Source organism: Lithobates pipiens, unplaced genomic scaffold (genome assembly GCF_037356315.1).
Source record: "Lithobates pipiens isolate NorthernLeopardFrog02 unplaced genomic scaffold, aLitPip1_a1.2 Scaffold_30, whole genome shotgun sequence".
In the NCBI taxonomy this organism is placed as follows: Eukaryota; Metazoa; Chordata; class Amphibia; order Anura; family Ranidae; genus Lithobates; species Lithobates pipiens.
In genome coordinates, this window is record NW_027507791.1 from 46614343 (window position 1) to 46640431 (window position 26089).

A 26089-nucleotide genomic window follows, 5' to 3' on the forward strand; every position below is an offset into this window, starting at 1 on the left:
CATTCGCCGTACGGTCACGAGAGCTCATATATTATGGAGGATAAAAAGAAAAATGTCATAAAAAAAATATTGGCGCCATAAAATAGATTTTATTCACCCATTCATAATCCTTTAAACAGCGAGTGAGTGAAATATATATTGATTAATAAATTCCAGCGAGAGATGTGATTTTGTTAGGTATCAGAGACGGCGGCAGCGGCACAGTGATTTACGTGCTTACGGTTAGAAAGTCTAGCCAGCTGCACGTTCCTCTGCTCCCCAGGTTAAGCTGTCTCTAGAAGCAGATGCAAGTCTTCTCTTGATTGTCATTGGAGCAATGGCCAGACTTCCTTTCCTCTCGACACTTTGTAATTGGACGTTGCTGCCACAAAACACCAGAGTTCTGACAGATGTAACTCAGTCTGTTGTCAGGGGACGACTTGATGCTGCTTCCAGAGACAACTTAGACGCAAGAGACCCGAGATATTACACTACCAAAATTTTGGTTCGCGGACTGACCCTTTATTTGTTCTTTGCAAATCTGACCTCCGCCCTTCCCTTTCATTCATGGGATTTCAGTACTTTCAATCGTGCATCACATGTGGGCGTTACCTATGTAAATACAGCCTCCTTAAGGAATGCCCCACTCCTCTAGGCTGACACCCACCCATCAAGGTATGTTGATATTTGCATAGCTCCTCCCACTTCTTGCATCTGGGCTAAGGGCTCTTAAGAGGGGTACTGAGTCGGGGCGCAATGATGTGTTCAGGAAGCTCTGTACAGGCCCCTCCCACCAGCCATGATCTGCCTGCATTGCATAGAGGAGCGCAGAGACCCATTGATGACATCAGTTATTAATGCAACTCACCATTGACGAACAACGTCACCTCTCGCTCTCCCACGCCGATACGCGGGACGATGGCCTTGCATATGTACTGCCCAGCATCCTCCTGACGTACAGACTTCAGAAACAGCTGGTTACTGTTACTTAACACCTGTAGGCAAGGGGCAAAAAAAATAAAAAATCAACTTCCAACAGAACTCATTTATGTAAAGCAGAGATGGATCAAAAAAGATGTAAACCCAATCACTGAGACCTCCTATACACTGCGACATGTAAATATCATTGCAAAGTTCTATTTTAGTATTTGTAAATCTGCAGCTGCAATGAAAATATTCCTTGGAGATCCCGCCATGGAGGTCCTTGCTCAGGCACTTCCTGTGAAAGGGTGACAACGCTCTGTCGCTGTCTAGTAACAATGTTCATGCTCACATGTAGACCACAAGTGGCCGTTTCAGCGCAAACTATGCAGGAAGGGCCTGCTGTTGTCATGCGGTTGGGATTTACATCTACTTTATGGCAGAATAGGGCCCTAGCCACGGTAGAAGCTTTGCCCCCTAACTCATCCCTTTGATTGAAATTGATAAGGTTTGCAATAGGCACAGAATAGACCTCCCAGTTCTATTATCTATTTTTTAAGGGGGTGTTAATGTATTTTCTGTTTGGCCACTAGGGGGTGCTATCCCTTAGGAAATACATAGTGAGTGAGTTACAGGGTGGGAGGAGTTCGGATGGGGAGTGCAAGGATATAGGAGCCCAGCTCTGTAGTTGACCCTCTGTGGGACTTGGTGTGGCACTACCGGCACACACTTTGCAGGAATGGCCTGCTGTTGTCATTCGGTTGGGGATTTGCATATACTTTACGGCAGAATGGGGTCCTAGGCAAGGTAGCAGCTTTGTCCCCCACCTCATCCCTTTGATTGAAATTGATGAGGTTTTCAATAGGCACAGAAAAGATATCCCATTTCCATTGTCTATACTTAACTATAAGGGTGTGTTAGTGTAGTGCACTACCCGTTTGGCCACTAGGTGGTGCTATCCGTTAGGAAATACATAGTGAGTGAGTTACAGGGTGGGAGGAGTTCGGATGGGGAGTGCAAGGATATAGGAGCTCAGCTCTGTAGTTGACCCTCTGTGGGACTTGGTGTGGCACTACCAGCACATACTGTGCAGGTATGGAGCTCAGCTCTGTAGTTGGTCCCCTATGGGACTTGGCAAGGGCCTTCCTGAAAAGATGTATCCTTCCAGTGTCTGGTATTCCCTGGCTGGGGAATACCTAGAGAGGTCCTAACACCGTGTGAAGTGAGGGAAAGGGGCAAGCAGAGGACCTGAGTGGGAAAAGTTATGACTACAGTCAATCTTGGAGGTGAAAAGCTAAAGATGGAACCTACAAGTCTGAGGTTACATAGTCCAGGAGACTATCCAGTTTAACCAATAAAAAGGTAATGCAGGTAGGTTAATTGGCTTCTGTCCAAAATTGGCCCTAGTATATGAGTGGGGACCTTGGATTGTGGGCTCCTTGAGGGTAGGGACCGATGCGAGTGTGCAATGTACAGGGATAGGGACAATTGTAGACACTCACTTGGGTTGAACTGGATGGACTGGTGTCTTTATTCAACCTTACTATGTAACCATGTAATAAGTAACCTCATGGTGTATTCTGCAATTGGATGCCTTGAACTTGCATAGTGTCATAACTGACTGTCTGCAACTGGCCTTGATTTCCGGGAAGCAACCCAAGAAAAGGTAATGTTGGGACAGCTGTTTAAAATCTGTGAATGTCCCAGCAAAATCGGGACAGTTGGCAACTATGCTGTATGCCCTGTTGTTGCCCACCTTGACCTTGGCAAGTAAAGTTTTTGCAAATGGACTCATCTCCATTATTACTTGTGGCCTATCTGAGAAGTGGTTAGCCAGTTTATTCAGGAGCATGTGTGGCAGGGTGCGGGGCATTGAATTTGATAAGTGCTAAAGAGGTACAGGTAATGGCTCCCTATGGAATTGGGGACACGCTAAGGTAAAAAAAGGGCAACAAGGCCTGTGTGTGATAGCCATGAATGGCAAGTCCTTCCCACATTGGAATGGCCCTCCATACATACTATCACAGATCACTATCTACAACTCATGATACATTAGTGCGATGGTCAATGGGAAGAATGCTCCTCACATTTGTGGTCATTGGGACAAAGTCATGTCGGGATAGCTGTTTAAAATCCATGACTGTCCCAGCAAAATCAAGACAGTTGGCAGCTATGCTGTATGCCCTGTTGTTGCCCCCTTGACATTGAAAAGTAAAGTCTTTACAAATGGACTCACCTCCATTATTACTTGTGGCCTACCCAAGAAGTGTTTAATCGGTTCATCTGGGATCATGTAGGACAGAGTGTGGGGTATGAAACTAGATAAGTGTTAAAGAGGTACGCATAATGGCTGCCTGTGTCAGTGAGGCCTGTTAGTGGGGTCTGTGTATGGCAACTATTGCCCACATTGGAATGGCCCTGCCTACAAATTAACCTAGATCCATCAGATAATCAAATACCAACTGCTTCCATTGTACATCCTCCATTGTTATATAGTAGGACATCCACCAGGCCTTATACCAGACTTTATCCATCTTTTGAACACAAGGGAACACTTGTAATAACCTTCCAGTCTCTGGGAACCCCTGCTAAAAAATAAAATATCTACAACTCTTGATAGTTGTAGACCCATGAAGTGGTTAACCATTTAATTTGGGAGCTTGTGGGGCTGAAAACTGGATACGCGATAAAGAGGTACACGTAATGGCTCCCTGTGGCAGCAAGGCCTGTTAGCACTATTTGTGTATGGCAAGTATTGCCCACATTAGAATGGCCCTGTCTACATACTACCACAGATCCATCAGATCATCAAATACCAACTGCCTCCATTGTAAATCCTCCATTGTTCTATGGTAGGACATACACCAAGCCTTGGATCAGCCTTTCTCAACCTTTTCAACACGGAGGAACCCTTAAAAATAGCTTTCTGATCTCAGGGGACCCCTGCTAAAAATTATGATATCTACAATTAAGGATACATTAGTGTGATGGTCAGTGGGAAGAATGGTCCTTACATTGGTGGTCATTGGGAAGAATTATCTCCTTAGGAGATAGCTAAAAAGATCAATGGTGTCAGTGGGAACTTATCTCAGAGGCAGAACTTGCTCATTACTCGAGGAACCCCTACCAGCCCCTGGAGGAACCCTAGAGTTCCTTGGAACCCTGATGGAAAAACCATGCCTTAGCTTTTTGCTAGGTTGCACTGTGGATAATCAAACTCAAATCTGGGAAAACTGTCTTGTAGATGCAATTGAAACTCCTCAAACAGCAATTCTTGGACCAGCAAGTCATGGACCAAAAAGAGCTCATTATCTAGCCGGGTCTCCGGGCAAGTTTATTAAGTTCAACGCAAACATAACTTGAGACATTTCAGATACAAAAAAAAAAAACAGCTCTTGCTTTGTCGAACTTAATGAAACTCCAAAAGGTTTTATTGAAGATGCGGCTGGATGCTGACCTCTTTTTTTTCCCGCGACTGAAAATTGATGTACGCGTCTCATTAAAAATAAATGCAAACAATACACAAGAACATGTTGCAAGCTGCTGGTTGCTTGAGGACCTAATATTTCAAGTCTGTATTTTGCAGCAGATGTTAGAGTAGCTGAGTGAACAAAGTTGGAAAATGCTCAGTAGTATTCTAAGGGAGGGTCAGTATTTTTGATTAGATATATGAGTTTTTCTCAGCAGTGTCTGCAAATTCGAAAAATGCTCAGTAGTTTTCCAAGAGTCAATATTTTAGTGAGTGAGTTACAGTTTTCTCAGCATTGTCTACAAATTCAGTGTTACTGGAGGTATTTCAATCACTGAGCTCCTTTTCCACCAAGGATACAATGAAAACAGAAACATGGGGGGGGGGGGGGGGGGAGAGTGTAGACTATAGACAGTTTGGAATACAGCAGCCAGCCAACAATGTGTGAGAAAGATAGGGATCTCATAGCGTTTGGTTAAAGACCACATCAATTTTATGTTTGATTTACCCCAATATATTAGTACAATGGAGCAAAAAATTATTTCGTGTTTTTCAACCGGACTTCTTTGTCTTCAGTAGTTGTACATATTTGCCAACAGGGAACATGAGCAGAAATATTGGCGATCCTTATGAGAAGGGTCCTTCTACAATGCAGGTCAGCAAGAGAAGGTAGACCTTCCATTGGTGGTCATTGGGAGAAGGATCCTCAAACACTGGTGGTCATTAGGAGAAGCGCCACATTCCATTGGTGATCATTAAGAGAAGGACCCTCTTACACTGGTGGTTAGTAGGAGGGGGTCCATTTTACATTGGTGGTCACTGAGAGAAGGACCTTCTTACACTTTTGGTTAAGAGGAGAAGGTCCACTTTACATTAGGAAAAGGGACCTCTTACATCGATGGTTACTAAAAGAAGGTCCGCCTTACATTGGTGGTCACTGGGACCCTCTTACATGGGTGGTAAGTAAGAGAAGGTCCCTCTTATTTATATACTCATTTGTTGTCATTGGGAAAAGGTCCACCCTACAATGGTGGTCAGTAAGGTCCACCTTACATTTGTGGTCATTGGGAGAAGGACCATTTTACAATGGTGGCTAGTATGAGAAGGTCCACTTTACATTTGTGGTCATTGGAAAAAGGTACACCTTACATTTGTGGTCATTGGGAGAAGGTCCATCTTACAATGATGGTTAGTTGGAGATGGACCCATTAGACTGGTGGTCTGTAGGAAGAATGACCCCCTTAGAAACAGCTTAAAAGATGAATGGTTAAATATCCAAAAGCAAAAATTGCTCAATGCTTAAGGAACCTCTAGTGGCCTTCGGAAGTTCATTAGTTGATGGACCCTCTTACACTGTTGGTTAATAGGAGAAGGTCCACCTTAAATTGGCAGCCATTATCAAAAAAGCCCTCTTATATTAGTGACAATAGGAGAAGGAATACCTTACATTGATGGTCATTGGCAGAAGGACCCTTTTACATTTATGGTTAGTAGGAGAAGGTCCACCTTAAATTCATGGTCATTAGGCCTTCTTACATCTGTGGTCATTGGGAGAAGGTCCACCTTACATTAGCGGTCAGTAGGAGACAGTCCACCTTACGCTTGTGGTCATTGGTAGAAAGTCCCATTTACATCTATGGTCATTGGGAGAAGGTCCACCTTACAAGGGTGGTTAGTTAGAGAAGGACTCATTACACTAGTGGTAAGTGGGATGAATGCTCCCCTTGAAAACAGCTTAAAAGATGGTTTCCATGTGAAGCAGAAATTGCTTAGTGAGGGGTGGGCATAGTTGAGAAAGGTGAGGCATGGTGGCATAGTGGGCTACAAAAATACTTATTTAGAGAACAGGACTTTATGGGTATCAATACTCAAGAAGAACCTTGGAGACTCATATCTTCTGTGGAACTTCCACCCCCCAACCCCACACATGGGATGCTGTTGGAAGGAGTGCCTGATTAGCCGATTGCACAAAAAGGATTGTAAGTTGGGTTATTAAATCAGTGACATCCTTTATTAGATGTATATGTGTGCTTTAGATATTCTGATAATGATGTGATTTTGCAGATTTATTACCTCTTATTCTACTAAAGAAGCAGATTTAATATCTGGGAAACGTGTTAAGAAGTGGTCCCATACCTCTGCAAATATTGACTTGAAAACGTGAAGGTAATTGAATCTGGATCTCAACAAGTAGGTGTATTGTATGTAAGCCAAGCAGTAGGCCTTGAAACGATGGGAGGATATTGTACTAATTGATATATTTTGCAGAACGTAAAGAGGATCCTTGTAATGACACTTCATCTCACCAAGTGATCTAGTAATATTTTTATGTGAACAAGAATTAAAGTCACTAAAATAGTACTAATATATTTGTTTCTTAGCATCTATAGAGGGACTCAGGAAATCATATACTGTCAGGGGGCCGTATTACCCAACAGTATATGACTTTCTAACTGTGTTCCTCAATGGATAAGAACGAAATTACCATTCTTCATAGCCTTTTAATTTAGAACTTTAAAGGCTGCTTTCACACTGAGGCGCTTTGCAGGCGCTAAAGTGCTAAAAATAGCGCCTGCAAAGCGCCCTGAAACAGCTGCTGCTGTGTCTCCGAGGGCTTTCACACTGGAGCGGTGCGCTTGCAGGGCGGTCAAAAAAGTCCTGCAAGCCGCATCTTTGGAGCGCTGTAGGAGCAGTGTATCTACCGATCCTAAAGCGCCCCTTCCTAATGAAAACAATGGGGCAGCGCTGCAAACCCGCCTGCAAAGCGCCGGTGTAGCAGCGATTTGCGGGCGGTTTTAACCCTGTTTTAAATATAGCACCGCTTTACCACCAGCGCACGCAACATCCCAGTGTGAAGAAGCAGATCCCTCAAAACCAGTTTCCTCTATCTTTAAGGTCCGGTTCACACTGAGGCAGCACAACTTACAGCGCTACTGCCTCAGGCGACCTGGGCGTGACCACTGCGCCCCCAAAGTCGTACAGGAACCTTTTTCTAAGTCGGAGCGACTTGTGTCGCTCCGATTAGAATGGTTCCATTGCACAGAACGGGACGCGACTTGTCAGGCGGCTAAGTCGCCTGACGAGATGCCCCTGTGTGAACCGGCTCTAGTGGGCTCTATCTGAGAGATCTCTGTGCTCAGTTGCCAGGTCTGTACACCTGCTGTGCCCATTATAAGAGGCTCCCACCATCCCCGTGCTCGGTTGCAGGGGCTGCATACCTGCTGAGCAGAATCTAGAAACAGTACGGAGATTCCACCGTTTGGGTATCCAAGAACTGAAACGCCTGTAGGAACCACACAAAACTGGAAAACTACCCAATAATAAGGTTGAATATGTTGCTTCTTTTCTCTGGTTGATGTGAAGCTTTGTTGTAAAGGGGTCTCCAGGAATATATCCTCCATGTGCAATAAGATGGAGGAGGGGAGTACTTGCGATACCTTCACATTATTCACTTACTTTCACAGTTTTGATCAATCTCAATCATAATCCCAACAAGTGAACACAATTCGGGACCCCCTACCCATACAACTCAGGGTGCTCTGATGTAACCGGGGGCTGGTCATACTGTAAACCAAAGGCTAAATGCAGTCCTTTGCTTTCCTCTGTCCGGCCCTTGGGGCACTCTTCCTCCCACTGACACCAATGATGGGGCACTATTCCTCTCACTGACACCAACAACGGGGCACAATTCCTCCCACTGACACCGACGATGAGGCACTATTCCTTCCACGGACACCATTGGGGCACTCTTCCTTCCACTGTCACCAACAATGGGGTACTATTCCTCCCACTAACACCAACAATGAGGCACTATTCCTCTCACTTATATCAACAATGGGGCACTATTTTTTCCACTTACATCAACGATGGCACATTATTCCTTCCACTTATACCAACAATGGGGCACTTTTCCTCCCACTGACACCAACAATGGGGCACTATTCCTCCCGTTGACACCAACGATGGGGCACTATTCCTTCCGCGGTCACCATTGGGGCACTCTTTCTTCCATTGACACCAACAATGGGGTACTATTCCTCCCACTGACACCAACGATGGGGCACTATTCTGTCCACAGTCACCATTGGGGCACGCTTCCTTCCACTGACACCAACAATGGGGTACTATTCCTCCTACTGACACCAACAATGAGGCACTATTACTCTCACATCAACAATGGGGCACTATTTTTTCCCCTTACACCAACGATGGGGCACTATTCCTTCCACTTACACAAACAATGGGGTACTATTCCTCTCACTGACACCAACAATGGGCTGCTATTCCTTCCACTTGCACCTATTTCTTCCACTGACTACAATGAAGGGGAACTATTGCTTCCACTGACACCGACGATGGGGCACTATTCCTTCCACTGACATCAATGATGGGACACTATTCCTTCCACTGCCACCAACAATTCCTCACACTGCCACCAAAGATGGGGCAATATTCTTTCCACTGACACCAACGATGGGGCAGTAATAACTCCCCGAATACCAAAGATGGGACTGCTTACTCCCACTGGTGCCAGAGTGTTTTCTACTCCCATTGGCCACACTCCGACCCCCCCTAAAGTCTTAAGGAATTTAAACTGGCTCTTTGTTTAGAAAGTTTGGAGACCTCCCCCCCAGCTATAGACCATAGAAGAACCTCTTTCTGGTGCCCCCCACCTTGACTGAAGCCATGGTAGATAAAGTTGAAAGGTCTACTCACTCCATCCATTCCTTTCTTGGTCCACGTCAGGGTAAGAGGAGGGTTCCCGGTCCAAAAACAGGTCAGCGTGGCGTCAGATCCCATATCCGTCACAGTAGGCTTGGGCTCGATCACAATCCGTGGGGCAACTGTAGAGAGGAGAAGCCTCATTAGTAAGATTCCCCCCCCCCAGGCAGTGACATCGAGTGGAAGAGAGGCTGGGGCGAGTACCGGCTCTTAAAATAGAATTCCCTGTTCCATGTCAGGGGTATTGAGCATTACTTATTCATACCCCTCTATATTACCGAGGCGAGAACGCGTTATATATCAAAAGCTGATCACTAGAGAGATGGATTCCCTCACCGTCTTCAAAAGAATAAGGAATGTGTTTTCTAATCTAGAAGATTTTTTTTTCTTTTAAGAACTCCAAAAAAAAAATGAAAACTCTAATTTCCTCTTTTAAGGCGTACTTTTATTTCCTGTAAGGGTCACAAATAAGGTTGAACTTCCTCGCCCCCCCGTAGTCCGCGTTCTCCTTCGCTATCTTATGCTCCAAAATGTTGGTCGCCCCTCGGCATTCTCAGGTGCTATACGGGACTGTTGTTCCTGCATTGTATGAGATGGACATCAGAGAGCCAAGACTGTGACGGGCAGCGAAGGGAAGAGGACTGGCTGCAAGAAGAGGAGGAAGTTTGCAGGAGCGAGGAATAAGGTGAATACATCCAGGGGCGGACTGACAACTCATGGGGCCCGCGGGCAATAGGAGATTATGGGGCCCCCGGGCAGTCAGAGATTATGGGGCCACATAGTATACACACACACACACACACACACAGTATACAATCACACAGGGTACACATACATGTACACACACTATACACAGATATGTTTTTTATTGGCTGAGAAGGTACTGGAGAGGTGGGGCAGCTATAATCTCTGGATTTTTAGACCAAAAGGATGTCGGTAAGGGACATTTCAGAGACAGATGTAAAAAAAAAAAAAAACACAGATTTTTACATACTGTCCCTGGTTTTACTGAGTCTGGCAACCCTAATGGGGCCCCCTAGTGGCCCGGGGCCCTCGGGCAGTGCCCGAGAGGCTGAATGGTCAGTCCGCCCCTGAATACATCATCATTATTCATCATTCCTAGGCAAAACAACCCTTATCTAACATGTTTCTTTCCTGTGGTCCTCAGCTCCATCTAGTAGCCACGATGTGGTAAATACCGCAATCAGGAAAATCCACTAGATGAAAATTTCCGATCATAGGTAATAAACAGGCAAATTACAGGCTGTGCATATTTATGTAGAGCAACCATTCTTTTTTTTCAGATCCTCAGAGAGTTCTTTGCCATGAGGTGCCATGTTGAACGTCCAGTGACCAGTATGAGAGAGTGAGAGTGATAACACCCAAATTGAACACACCTGCTCCCCATTCACACCTGAGACCTTGTAACACTAAGGCCGCGTACACACGCACGGACTGTTTGCCCAACCTTGTTCGTAAAACAGTTTCGGCAAACAGTCCGCTCAAAATTTGCATGAGCGGACTTGCCCACACACGAGCGGACTGTTTGACGAACAAGGTTGGGCAAACAGTTCGCTCAACTTTTGAAATGAACGGACTCGCCCACGTAAGGAGGAGGCAAATCCGCCCATTTCGAGCGCGTGTACAGGTAGGCGGGGCCCGCGAAGGAGACGTCGCGGGCTCCGCCGCCTGGAATGGGCTTAAAGGGGAACCCCAACGCCGAAAAAAATCGGCGTGGGGGTTCCCCCAAAGTCCACACCAGACCCTTGTCCGAGCACGCTACCCGGCCGGCCAGGAAAGGGGGGCGAGCGAGCGCGCCCCCCCTCCTGAGCCGTACCAGGCCGCGTGCCCTCAACATGGGGGGGTGCCTTGGGGAAGGGGGGGCCGCGCGGCCCCCCCACCCCAAAGCACCTTGTCCCCATGTTGATGAGGACAAGGGCCTCTTCCCGACAACCCTGGCCGTTGGTTGTCGGGGTCTGCGGGCGGGGGGCTTATCGGAATCCGGGAGCCCCCTTTAAGAAGGGGGCCCCCGGATACCGGCCCCCCACCCTATGTGAATGAGTATGGGGTACAATGTACCCCTACCCATTCACCTGTGAAATAAAGTACAAAAAAAAACACAACACAGGGAAAAAATATTTTATTGCACAGCTCCGGGGGGTCTTCCGTCTTCGGGGGTCTTCTCGCCGGACTCCTCCGCTATCTGTGTGTAGCTCTTTTACTAGCGGAGGAGTCTGGCTTTCTTCCTCCCCGCCGCCGGCCTCTTCTCCCGACTTCGGGGGTCTTGTCCCCCTCTTCGGTTCTTCTGCCGGGCCACCGCGCCTTCTTGTAGCTCTTTTACAGGCGGTGGCCCGGTCTTCTGTCGCCGCTGTCGTCGCCGCCGCCGCCTTCCGTTCTTGTTCTTCTTCTTGTTCTTCTTCTTCTTCTCCTGGAGATGTTGACTCGACGAGCTCTCCGGCCGGAATGCCAGGGACACGCTCCGCTGCCACTTATATAGTGACAATGGGGCGGTGTCACATGGTATATGTCACATGGGTTGGTCACATGGTGACCCCGCCCCCTTACGATGTCATAGTCCCCATGTGACATCAACCCATGTGACCAACCCATGTGACATATACCATGTGACACCGCCCCATTGTCACTATATAAGTGACCGCACAGCGCGGCTCTGGCATTCCGGCCGGAGAGCTCGTCGAGTCAACATCTCCAGGAGAAGAAGAAGAAGAACAAGAAGAAGAACAAGAACGGAAGGCGGCGGCGGCGACGACAGCGGCGACAGAAGACCGGGCCACCGCCTGTAAAAGAGCTACAAGAAGGCGCGGTGGCCCGGCAGAAGAACCGAAGGCGGCGACAGAAGAACGGAAGGCAGCGGCGACAGAAGACCGGGCCACCGCCTGTAAAAGAGCTACAAGAAGGCGCGGTGGCCCGGCAGAAGAACCGAAGAGGGGGACAAGACCCCCGAAGTCGGGAGAAGAGGCCGGCGGCGGGGAGGAAGAAAGCCGGACTCCTCCGCTAGTAAAAGAGCTACACACAGATAGCGGAGGAGTCCGGCGAGAAGACCCCCGAAGACGGAAGACCCCCCGGAGCTGTGCAATAAAATATTTTTTCCCTGTGTTGTGTTTTTTTTTGTACTTTATTTCACAGGTGAATGGGTAGGGGTACATTGTACCCCATACTCATTCACATAGGGTGGGGGGCCGGTATCCGGGGGCCCCCTTCTTAAAGGGGGCTCCCGGATTCCGATAAGCCCCCCGCCCGCAGACCCCGACAACCAACGGCCAGGGTTGTCGGGAAGAGGCCCTTGTCCTCATCAACATGGGAACAAGGTGCTTTGGGGTGGGGGGGCCGCGCGGCCCCCCCTTCCCCAAGGCACCCCCCATGTTGAGGGCACGCGGCCTGGTACGGCTCAGGAGGGGAGGCGCGCTCGCTCGCCCCCCTTTCCTGGCCGGCCAGGTAGCGTGCTCGGACAAGGGTCTGGTGTGGACTTTGGGGGAACCCCCACGCCGATTTTTTTCGGCGTTGGGGTTCCCCTTTAAGCCCATTCCAGGCGGCGGAGCCCGCGACGTCTCCTTCGCGGGCCCCGCCTACCTGTACACGCGCTCAAAATGGGCGGACTTTCCGAGCGGGAACAGTCCGCTCATTTCGAAAGTACAGCGGACAGGCCCACACACGGGCGGACTGTTCGCTCAAACACAGTTTCAGCGGACAGTTTTTCGGAATTTCCGAAAGACTTTGTCCGTCCAACTGTCCGCTGAAACTGTCCGCTGAAAGCCCACACACGGGCGGACTGTCCGCCCAAACACTGTTCAGCGGACAAGGTTGGGCGAACAGTCCGCCCGTGTGTACGCGGCCTAACGTGTCACATGACACCAGGGGAGGGAAAATGGCTAATTGGGCCCAATTTGGACATTTTCACTTAGGGGTGTACTCACTTTTGTTGCCAGCGGCTTAGACATTAATGTGTTGAGTTGTTTTGAGGGGACGGCAAATTTACACTGTTATACAAGCTGTACACTCACTACTTTACATTGTAGACAAGTGTCATTTCTTCAGTGTTGTCACATGAAAAGATAGAAGAAAATATTTACTAAAATGTGAGGGGTGTACTCACTTTTGTGAGATACTGTATATGTATATATATATATATATACACACATACACAGTATATCAAATATTTTTTATTATATATATATATATATATATATATATATATATATACATATATATATATATATATATATACATATATATATATATATATACATATATATATATATATATACATATATATATATATATATACATATATATATATATACATATATATATATACATATATATATATATATATATATATATATATATATATATATATATATATACATACATATATATATATATATATATATATATATATATATACATATATATATATATACATATATATATACATATATATATACATATATATATATATATATATATATACATATATATATATATACATATATATATACATATATATATATATATATATATATATATACATATATATATATATATATATATATATATACATATATATATACATATATATATATATATATATATATATGGATATATATCTATATATATATATATCTAAATTATATACACATATATATATATATGAATAGATATATGTATTGATATATATATATCAATAGATATATATATCACATGTGATCAGCTATAGCATTGCCTGAATGGAGTATATAGCCGCCGTTCTAAAGACATACCGCTGATCACATGACAGAAAAGGAACGATGTTGGCGGCACGTAAGGAAGCCATTCTTCTTTCCTCAGCAACAAATAAAGTGAAACAATTCCTCTCCTTCCACTCTGCCGCATAATTATTGTCATGCTAATGAGGCTGTGCTGGCTGTGATGTGGGGATTGTTCTGGCAGGCTTGGTGTAGAGTGGGGCTCGCTGGCTGATTGATGTAGAATAAGCTGCAAGACGTGGAATTACAGCGCGCTCGCTGTGTCTTTCCTGACACGTATTCTTCACTCCTGGTATTTTTTTCATTTAATTTTTTTTCTAATGATGTGAATACTCCTCCATTACAGAGGTCCCCCCTCATCAATCACCATCACATTTCATTTTCCTCCCCTCGTCTTGTCACCCCTGTCATGTCCCAATGCATGACCCCATTAAGTCTATTTAGACCTTTTTTTTTCCAAGCAAGAAAAGGTGGCACAGACTATAAAATCCCTTAAATGCAAATGCCTGTATATCCATTGTATTGCTTATTCTGATTTCACTGCACACTGTGAGCTTCTCACAATGTGAATTAGAAGCTGCAGGGCGCCCAGCATCGTCTAGCCCTTTCCACCTCCATTCTGACTGTCCCTGGCCCACCCTTTCCCAGCCTGAATATCCCTGGCCCACCCCTGCCCAGCCTGAATATCCCTGGCCCACCCCTGCCCAGCCTAACTATGCCTGGCCCACCCCTGCCCAGCCTGACTGTCTGTGGCCCGTCCCTGCCCAGCCTGAATGTCCGTGGCCTGACCCTTCCCAGCATGACCTGCCTCTTCCCAGACTGACTGCCCCGGCCCACACCTTCCTAGCCTGACTGCCCCTGGCCCGCCCCTTTCCAGGTTGACTGTCTCTGAGCCTGGGCAGCCCCCATCCAGCCTGACTGCCCCTGGCCCACCCCTTCCCAGACTGTCTCTGGCCTGCCCCTTTCTAGCCTGACTGCCCCTGGCCCACCCCTTCCCAGCCTGTCTCTGGCCTGCCCCTTCCCAGACTGACTGACCCTGGCCCACCCCTTCCCAGACTGACTGACCCTGGCGTGCCCCTTCCCAGCCTGACTGTCCCTGGCCCTTCCCTTCCTAGCCTGACTGCCCCTGGCCTGCCCCTTTCCAGGTTGACTGCCTTTGGGCAGCTCCTATCCAGCCTGACTGCCCCTGGCACTCTCCTTCCCAAACTGACTGCCCCTGACCCACCCTTTCCTAGCCTGACTGTCCCTTGCCTGCCCCTGCCCAGCCTGCCTATCCCAGGCCCACCTCTTCTTAGGCTGACTGCCTCTGGCCCACCCCTTCCCAGCCTGACTATCTCTGGCACGCCCCTTCCCAGCCTGACTATCACTGGCCCGCCCCTTCCCAGCCTGACTGTCCCTGGCCCGCCCCTTCCCAGCCTGATTGCCCCTGGCCCGCCCCTTCACAGACTGACTGGTACGCCCCTTCCCAGCCTGACTGCCCCTTCCCAGACTGACTGCCCCTGGCCCGCCCCTTCACAGAATGACTGCTACGCCCCTTCCCAGCCTGACTGCCCCTGGCCCCACCCCTTTCATTCATTGGATTTCAGTTCTTTCGCCAAGTACAGTATACAGAAAACTTACACTGTACATCCACCAACGTGCTGACATTGGTACTCCCAACTTCGTTGTGTACTTCGCAGGAGACGGGCTCTGTGAAAAAAGTAAAATCCACTTGTGCCTCGTATGTGCTTTCCTTGGCTCCCTCGATGATCACACCTCCCTTGGCCCACCTATAAAAAAAAAAGACAATAATTAGAATAAGTGGAATCCTTTAGTGGCACACTTAGGGCCCTATTTATAAGCTGTCAAGAAAAGTCCCCATAATGTGCCTAATATGTGTATTTCCTACGATCACCAGCTCCATCTAGTGGCCATAATGCAGTATTTTTGTGAAATACTGCATTTAGGAAAATACTGCTTTACGGCCACTAGATGGAGCCGATGATCATAGGAAATGCACATATCTGACAGATTACAGGGATTATTCAAGTCAGCAAAGAGGCCTGAAACGCACCTTTGCTGCTATAGGGTGTGCACGTCAATGCATGTCAATGCACGATATGTACATTGTCACGTTCCGCTGCCCTTCATTTTGAAGGGTAGCGCAGCGCTGTAAGATAACACAGCTCCAATGCACATGAGGCTCTCCACAATGCTCGGTAAAGCTAGGTTCAGACTTTACAGCTGCATGCAAATTTGCATGCTTTCCCGACACGAAACGCACTGACCTTTTGTAGCCACGGGCGGCACCAATAATTGTTAGGCCCCATTCACATCTGGGAGTAGCAGAAACATGTACAATTCTGCACGCATTTCTGCAAACGCGTGGAAAAACACACTAAAATCGCACCACAAGCTTGCGGTGCCATTACTTTTTAATGGCACCCAAAAACAACAAAAACGCTGGAAAAATGCGTAAAAACGCCAGTCGCAGAATGTGCTTGGCTCATAATTGCCATATTTAGTACATGAGCTTCTTTAGCGCATTTTTGGGGCGGTGGTTGGGGATGAATGGCGCCGCTCAAAAACCGCCCTATAAAAGCGTGCTAAAAAAAAGAGCTAAAAAATGCAACGCGTCAGCTGTGAACGGGGGCCCAAGGCACTGCCACACATCCACTAATGTGCACGCCAAACCGTAGCGTGCGGTTCGGGATGTGGCTTTTTCAAAAAAAGGGTCAGGGACTCGCATCGAAATTAATAACTCACCCTAAATTTGATGCGCGGGATCGCGCGGAGGGGTGCGCGCATGTGCCGTCAAACCTGTATGGCCTATACGCAGCCTAACGCGCTACAGTGCGCTGCGGTACGCTGCATCAATCTGTTCCTGTGCGTCGCGTTAAAGGCACTTTGCGTCGCGCGTTGAAGCGCGTTGCGTCACTGCAGCCCTAATGCGGCGCAACGCACAGGAGCAGACAAGCCTGAATGGGCCCTGAATGCTTTATCGCATCTTCCTGCCGTCGGAGTTAAGAGCGGCGCCGTCCTATCGCGCGGCGCGCCAATATCCCCGTAGGACGTCTCTCCCTCCCCCCCTCCACCGCCGAGCCCGTCTCCTACTCGAAGCCCGCACTACACAAACACGCGGCGGATAACTAGGCGCTCTTGAAGGCAGCGATAAATAAAACATTAATACACCCGTTTGGTTTAAATATGCATGATTGTAAAACAGAAGCAGTTGGCAGTAAACAGGATCGTAAAATAAAAAGGCATTAAATTCCTCAGATAAGGTGTTTAATGGACAGCCCAGGCCTGCCACTGTTACACTTGTAAATCCGCCGACGAGCGATCGTAACGGGAAAAGTGAGATTGATTTTTTTTTTTTTTTCTGAGCTTTGAAGGCCTTTAAAGCTGAACTCCGGGTACAAAATCTATTCCTCAATAGCCACAAAGGATATAAATCCTCTTTGAGTGCCACGAATGCCTCTGCAACACGAGATATTACCTTGTAAAAGTAGCGGTGACATCATCACAATGCCCTACATAGCCTGTGCAGAGCTGTGGGAGGGGCCCAACAGGCCCTCCACCCACTATAGAGAACTACAGGAGGGGAGCGGAGACCAGACCAGTCGCCCCGGAACAAGGACAGAGGGCAGGGCTGTAGGATGGACCTAGCAGGCTCCACCCACTGTAGAGAACTACAGGAGGAGGCGGAGACCAGACCAGTTGCCCTGCACAAGGAGAGAGAGCAGCAGTGAGTGGTCTCCACTCACTATAGAGAACTACAGGAGGGGGCGGAGATTAGACCAGTCGCCCTGCACAAGGAGAGAGAGGGCAGGGCTGTGGGAGGGGCCCTGCAGGCTCCACCCACTATAGAGAACTACAGGATGAGGCGGAGACCAGACCAGTCGCCCTGCACAAGGAGAGAGAGCAGCAGTGAGTGGTCCCCACTCACTATAGAGAACTACAGGAGGGGGCGGAGATTAGACCAGTCGCCCTGCACAAGGAGAAAGAGCAGCAGTGAGTGGTCTCCACTCACTATAGAGAACTACAGGAGGGGGCGGAGATTAGACCAGTCGCCCTGCACAAGGAGAAAGAGCAGCAGTGAGTGGTCTCCACCCACTATAGAGAACTACAGGAGGGGGCGGAGATTAGACCAGTCGCCCTGCACAAGGAGAAAGAGCAGCAGTGAGTGGTCTCCACCCACTATAGAGAACTACAGGAGGGGGCGGAGATTAGACCAGTCACCCTGCACAAGGAGAGAGCAGCAGTGAGTGGTCTCCACTCACTATAGAGAACTACAGGAGGGGGCGGAGACCAGACCAGTCGCCCTGCACAAGGAGAGAGCAGCAGTGAGTGGTCTCCACTCACTATAGAGAACTACAGGAGGGGGCGGAGATTAGACCAGTCGCCCTGCACAAGGAGAAAGAGCAGCAGTGAGTGGTCTCCACCCACTATAGAGAACTACAGGAGGGGGCGGAGACCAGACCAGTCACCCTGCACAAGGAGAGAGCAGCAGTGAGTGGTCTCCACTCACTATAGAGAACTACAGGAGGGGGCAGAGACCAGCCTAGTTGCCCTGCACAAAGAGAGAGAGAAGAGTTGTGGGAGGGACCCAGCAGGCCCCACCCACTGTAGAGAACTACAGGAGGGGGGCGGAGACCAGACCAGTCGCCCTGCACAAGGAGAGACAGCAGCAGTGAGTGGTCTCCTGCATGAGAGCCAGGTAACCAGCATTTTCAGAAACCGTTCACCCCCATAACTTTTTACGAACAAAAAAGTATAAAATGGGGCTTATTCCCAACTTTGAAACTGATTTTTATTTTTATTTTTTCACGATGTGTTTGTCATTGAAATAAATGCAAGGCCGCGAGCCTTATCAAGCGTGGCAATGCCCATCGGGATGCACGTTGGCATTAAACGGTATACAAGTTTTTTGCTTATGCATACGAAATAAAAAATAAATAAATAAATAAAAAAAGTTAATAGAGGATTCACCAAGGAGCCCAGCAACGCCTGCATGCTTTTTGGCCGCCTGTGTATAACTGTGTTCCCTATGAAAGTCATTTGGCTGGTATACTAACCTGTATCCTTTAATGGTGGGATTGGCGGTGGCCATACAGGTAAAGCGGACCCTTTCTCCCTCCAGCACGGTTTGCGGTTGGATAGATAGGGTGACCGTTGGCGGATCTGTTAGGGAGAGAGAGAGAGAAAATCATTACACAAGGATCCCAAGGTGACCATAAAGTGTACATAAACCTCACCAAAATGTCATGTTTTAAAGTTTGCAAGGTGCGGCGGCTGCACTAGTTTTTTTTAAGGCTTTTTTCTTCTTTATTGTCACCCAATGATCCTGCCAGTAATACACTTCCTGTCCTTAATTCTTTCTGTGTGAATCAGGCAAAAAGATCGAATGTTCTCGGGATAAATTCCCTGCAGATCGAATGTGTGAATGGGGACAATTATAGCATTATGGCCACTAGAGGAGCATACTTACTTCTTATGCTAGTGAGGCGCCATCTAGTGGTTGTAATGAGGTATCTTCAATATTCGCACATTCAATCTATAGAGAATATAGCCTCAGAACTGTTGTTTTTGCCCCAGAACGAATTAGCATGATGTTTCGATGGACGAACAGCAATGCCAATATTTTTTTTATAAACATACCCCTATTTGTGGGGCCAACATAATGGGCTGGATGTCTTACCTTTCTTAAAGGGAACACTGCTTCAGGCTCGTCTATGGCCTAGGCACTTGGTCACGTGACCTCTGCAACCAGTTGGAGCCCTGATCCTCCGAAGGGTCACATGACCACATGCCTTGGCTCTCTGCTGCCCCTCTTATCCGACTCGAGACCTGCCCCCCTCACCTCTTATTTCTACTGTTTACAGGTGCGTCCCCAATGGAACGAGCGCCATTTAAAACAATAGCTAACCTATGTATGTGCATACCTAGGAACTTGCCTGATCTCACCTGGCAATGCTGGCTTCAGACTCCAGTTGTCGGATTCACACTCCATTTATCGGCTTCTCACTCCAGTTGCCGGCTTCACACTCCATTTATCGGATTCTCACTCTACACACTCCAGTTGCCGGCTACACACTCCCCAGTTCCCAGCTTCACACTCCTCAGTTCCCAGCTTCACACTCCTCAGTTCCCAGCTTCACACTCCAGTTCCCAGCTTCACACTCCAGTTCCCAGCTTCACACTCCAGTTCCCAGCTTCACACTCCAGTTCCCAGCTTCACACTCCAGTTCCCAGCTTCACACTCCAGTTCCCAGCTTCACACTGCATTTATCGGATTCTCACTCCAGTTGCCGGATTCTGACTCCAGTTGCCGGATTCTCACTCCAGTTGCCGGCTACACACTCCAGTTGCCGGCTACACACTCCAGTTGCCGGCTACACACTCCAGTTGCCGGCTACACACTCCAGTTGCCGGCTACACACTCCAGTTTCCGGCTACACACTCCAGTTTCCGGATACACACTCCAGTTTCCGGATACACACTCCAGTTTCCGGATACACACTCCAGTTTCCGGATACACACTCCAGTTTCCGGATACACACTCCCCAGTTGCCGGATACACACTCCCCAGTTGCCGGATACACACTCCCCAGTTCCCAGCTTCACACTCCCCAGTTCCCAGCTTCACACTCCCCAGTTCCCAGCTTCACACTCCCCAGTTCCCAGCTTCACACTCCAGTTCCCAGCTTCACACTCCCCAGTTCCCAGCTTCACACTCCCCAGTTCCCAGCTTCACACTCCAGTTCCCAGCTTCACACTGCATTTATCGGATTCTCACTCCAGTTGCCGTGTTCTCACTCCAGTTGCCGTGTTCTCACTCCAGTTGCCGTGTTCTCACTCCAGTTGCCGTGTTCTCACTCCAGTTGCCGGATTCTCACTCCAGTTGCCGGATTCTCACTCCAGTTGCCGGATTCTCACTCCAGTTTCCGGATTCTCACTCCAGTTTCCGGCTACACACTTCAGTTGCCGGATACACACTCCCCAGTTCCCAGCTTCACACTCCAGTTCCCAGCTTCACACTCCAGTTCCCAGCTTCACACTGCATTTATCGGATTCTCACTCCAGTTGCCGGATTCTGACTCCAGTTGCCGGATTCTCACTCCAGTTGCCGGCTACACACTCCAGTTTCCGGCTACACACTCCAGTTTCCGGCTACACACTCCAGTTTCCGGCTACACACTCCAGTTTCCGGCTACACACTCCAGTTTCCGGCTACACACTCCAGTTTCCGGCTACACACTCCAGTTTCCGGCTACACACTCCAGTTTCCGGCTACACACTCCAGTTTCCGGCTACACACTCCAGTTTCCGGCTACACACTCCAGTTTCCGGCTACACACTCCAGTTTCCGGCTACACACTCCAGTTTCCGGATACACACTCCAGTTTCCGGATACACACTCCAGTTGCCGGATACACACCCCAGTTGCCGGATACACACTCCCCAGTTGCCGGATACACACTCCCCAGTTGCCGGATACACACTTCCCAGTTGCCGGATACACACTCCCCAGTTCCCAGCTTCACACTCCCCAGTTCCCAGCTTCACACTCCCCAGTTCCCAGCTTCACACTCCAGTTCCCAGCTTCACACTCCCCAGTTCCCAGCTTCACACTCCAGTTCCCAGCTTCACACTGCATTTATCGGATTCTCACTCCAGTTGCCGTGTTCTCACTCCAGTTGCCGTGTTCTCACTCCAGTTGCCGGATTCTCACTCCAGTTGCCGGATTCTCACTCCAGTTGCCGGATTCTCACTCCAGTTGCCGGATTCTCACTCCAGTTGCCGGATTCTCACTCCAGTTTCCGGATTCTCACTCCAGTTTCCGGCTACACACTTCAGTTGCCGGATACACACTCCCCAGTTCCCAGCTTCACACTCCAGTTCCCAGCTTCACACTCCAGTTCCCAGCTTCACACTGCATTTATCGGATTCTGACTCCAGTTGCCGGATTCTGACTCCAGTTGCCGGCTACACACTCCAGTTTCCGGCTACACACTCCAGTTTCCGGCTACACACTCCAGTTTCCGGCTACACACTCCAGTTTCCGGCTACACACTCCAGTTTCCGGCTACACACTCCAGTTTCCGGCTACACACTCCAGTTTCCGGATACACACTCCAGTTGCCGGATACACACTCCAGTTGCCGGATACACACTCCAGTTGCCGGATACACACCCCAGTTGCCGGATACACACTCCCCAGTTGCCGGATACACACTCCCCAGTTGCCGGATACACACTCCCCAGTTGCCGGATACACACTCCCCAGTTCCCAGCTTCACACTCCCCAGTTCCCAGCTTCACACTCCCCAGTTCCCAGCTTCACACTCCAGTTCCCAGCTTCACACTCCCCAGTTCCCAGCTTCACACTCCCCAGTTCCCAGCTTCACACTCCAGTTCCCAGCTTCACACTGCATTTATCGGATTCTCACTCCAGTTGCCGGGTTCTCACTCCAGTTGCCGGATTCTCACTCCAGTTGCCGGATTCTCACTCCAGTTGCCGGATTCTCACTCCAGTTTCCGGATTCTCACTCCAGTTTCCGGCTACACACTTCAGTTGCCGGATACAAACTCCCCAGTTCCCAGCTTCACACTCCAGTTCCCAGCTTCACACTCCAGTTCCCAGCTTCACACTGCATTTATCGGATTCTGACTCCAGTTGCCGGATTCTGACTCCAGTTGCCGGCTACACACTCCAGTTTCCGGCTACACACTCCAGTTTCCGGCTACACACTCCAGTTTCCGGCTACACACTCCAGTTTCCGGCTACACACTCCAGTTTCCGGCTACACACTCCAGTTTCCGGCTACACACTCCAGTTTCCGGCTACACACTCCAGTTTCCGGCTACACACTCCAGTTTCCGGATACACACTCCAGTTGCCGGATACACACTCCAGTTGCCGGATACACACTCCAGTTGCCGGATACACACCCCAGTTGCCGGATACACACTCCCCAGTTGCCGGATACACACTCCCCAGTTGCCGGATACACACTCCCCAGTTGCCGGATACACACTCCCCAGTTCCCAGCTTCACACTCCCCAGTTCCCAGCTTCACACTCCCCAGTTCCCAGCTTCACACTCCAGTTCCCAGCTTCACACTCCCCAGTTCCCAGCTTCACACTCCCCAGTTCCCAGCTTCACACTCCAGTTCCCAGCTTCACACTGCATTTATCGGATTCTCACTCCAGTTGCCGGGTTCTCACTCCAGTTGCCGGATTCTCACTCCAGTTGCCGGATTCTCACTCCAGTTGCCGGATTCTCACTCCAGTTTCCGGATTCTCACTCCAGTTTCCGGCTACACACTTCAGTTGCCGGATACACACTCCCCAGTTCCCAGCTTCACACTCCAGTTCCCAGCTTCACACTCCAGTTCCCAGCTTCACACTGCATTTATCGGATTCTCACTCCAGTTGCCGGATTCTGACTCCAGTTGCCGGATTCTCACTCCAGTTGCCGGCTACACACTCCAGTTTCCGGCTACACACTCCAGTTTCCGGCTACACACTCCAGTTTCCGGCTACACACTCCAGTTTCCGGCTACACACTCCAGTTTCCGGATACACACTCCAGTTTCCGGATACACACTCCAGTTTCCGGATACACACTCCAGTTTCCGGATACACACTCCAGTTTCCGGATACACACTCCAGTTGCCGGATACACACTCCCCAGTTGCCGGATACACACTCCCCAGTTGCCGGATACACACTCCAGTTTCCGGATACACACTCCAGTTGCCGGATACACACCCCAGTTGCCGGATACACACTCCCCAGTTGCCGGATACACACTCCCCAGTTGCCGGATACACACTCCCCAGTTGCCGGATACACACTCCCCAGTTGCCGGATACACACTCCCCAGTTGCCGGATACACACTCCCCAGTTGCCGGCTACACACACTCCAGTTGCCGGCTACACACACTCCAGTTGCCGGCTACACACACTCCAGTTGCCGGCTACACACTCCAGTTGCCAGCTACACACTCCAGCTTCCGGCTACACAATCCAGCTTCCGGCTACACAATCCAGCTTCCGGCTACACACTCCAGCTTCCGGCTACACACTCCAGCTTCCGGCTACACACTCCAGCTTCCGGCTACACACTCCAGCTGCCGGCTACACACTCCAGTTGATGGCTACACACTCCAGGCTTCCGGCTTCATACTTCAGTTTCCGGCTTCACACTCCAGTTACTGGCTCCTTACTGGATGGGCTTTAGGTTCGCAAGAATCTCGGTACATTTCCTCCATCCCAACTCTTAGCCCCATATTTTGCACCACTTGTCAATGCGCAGAGGCGCACCCCAATCTCCGACATTATTTTGGCTACCATTACATATGTTTTGCCTATGCCTGCCGCTATTGACCCCTCCCCCCTACTCCCCCCAATTTACAAAAGTTCCAAATTTCAGGATTTTAAAATTTACGAATTTCCACACTTCAAATTTACGAATTTACAAATTTTTGCGAATTTCCAAATTTACGAATATTGGAATTTACGAATCGTAAATAATTAATGACCAGACAAAAAAAAACACAAATGAAATAAAAATTAAAACAGACACATTTTTCGGCAGTGCACAACTGCACGTGTATAGGGGGCCCATTCACATCTACGCACGCAAGTCATCCCACATGCTGCAAGGTGTGAATAGGCTTTCAACACATCAAACCGGCTTATGAGGACAGGTCCTCTTTAAGAACCCGACGCGTTTCTCCTTCCTATACAAAAACCACAAAAGGCGCTCCCAGTATGAAGCCCTCAGACTTTCGCCGCCGTTTGATTTAGGAGCTCAGGCTGTGTGAGAAATGAAGATCTTGCTGATCCGGTGTAAGGAAGGACGCGCTCCCGTCACGTACGCCGGGGCGTAGAGAGAGATCCGCCGGTGTAAATCTACAGAGGAGCTCAGGAGAGGCCGGCTCCGATCCGTCAGTAATAAATAGCGGGGGGGGGGGGACCTCATAAATCACCATCAAAGAGGCGGATTGTCTTCCCGGCCTCATCTGCATTCAGCCGGCATTGTCGGGGCTCCACGCATGAAACAAAAAAAAAATCAGCCTGGGTTAGGTAAATGCTATTAACTAAATTGTCTTTTAAGTCGCGCCACCGTACAAATAGAGCGGCGCGCCGCTGACAGCACAGAGACAGGCCCACGAGACCGCCAGAGACAGGCTGACAGCACATCAAGACAAACAACGCTGACGGCCGACTGGGGACATATAAAAAAATAAATAAGACAAAAATCATGTTTGCGAATAGTAGAAGTCGATCTTTTTCCCCGTAAGGCCTGTGGAGCGTCGCCGCGCGTTCCCGCGTGTTCCCGCTTTATCCCCGCGCGTTGCGTTTAGAGCAGCCTATGCATTCCTAAACACATATCATGCAATTTGGAGCGCGTTTAAAGATGCCCGGTGACATCATCAATGGCGTCACCGCGCGTCTGATAAAGTGTAGCGACCGTTTTTTCTGCGTGTCCAAAAACGCTCGCAATTTTCGTTTCCGATCGATTATTTAAGTTACTAAATTTCTTTTTGTTGTATTTGCTACAAAAGTTAGTTTTGTTTATTTGTTTTTGACCGGATTTTTCTAATGTATTCAAAAGTATTCGTTTAGAATTGCAAATACCGAATCGATCGTGAAGAACAGCTGGTTCTATTCTATTCAAAATTAGAATTTCGGAAGATGATTAATTCTATCCAATTTGATTCTATTCTTTTATTTTCTATTCTATTTTATTTTCTACTCTGTTCTGTTTTACTTTACTCTTTTCTAAAATTCAAATTTCGTAAGACGGTTACATTCATTCAATTCTAGTCTATTCTTTTTTTTGTTCTCTTATTTTCTTTTCTATTCCATTCTTATATTTTCCACTATATTTCTTTATGTTCTTCTCTATTCTATTCTTTTATGTTCTATTCTATTCCATTTTACTTTATCCTTTCTATTCTATTCTTTTCTTTTCAAAATATGAATTTTCTAAAGACGGCTATCATCTTTCTATTTTATTCTATCTCTTTTTTTTCTATACTGTTCTACTGTTTCTGTTCTGGTTTACTCTTTACTATTCTATACTTTTTCTTTATTCTATTCGAAAATTCAAATTTCAGAAGATGGTTACATTCTATTCTATTTTTTTCTGTTCTATCATTTTCCTTTCTATTCTTTTCCATTCTTATTTTTTTCTATTATATTGCTTTCTTTGCTATTCTATTCTTTTAGTTTATG

The 26089-nt window shown here is 48.2% G+C and overlaps 1 protein-coding gene across 2 annotated transcripts in view; it reads right to left on the bottom strand.

Annotated features, from left to right (window-relative positions):
- KIRREL1 (kirre like nephrin family adhesion molecule 1) overlaps positions 1-26089 on the bottom strand; it is a 289028-nt gene that overhangs the window by 30624 nt on the left and 232315 nt on the right. For both annotated transcript variants that reach the window (XM_077464164.1, XM_077464163.1), the window contains exons 6-9: positions 18915-19020; positions 15478-15626; positions 9086-9213; positions 848-974 (exon numbers count right to left, since the gene is read on the bottom strand). In XM_077464164.1, the coding sequence (XP_077320290.1) occupies positions 848-974; positions 9086-9213; positions 15478-15626; positions 18915-19020 (510 nt within the window). The remainder of the gene's footprint in view (positions 1-847; positions 975-9085; positions 9214-15477; positions 15627-18914; positions 19021-26089) is intronic.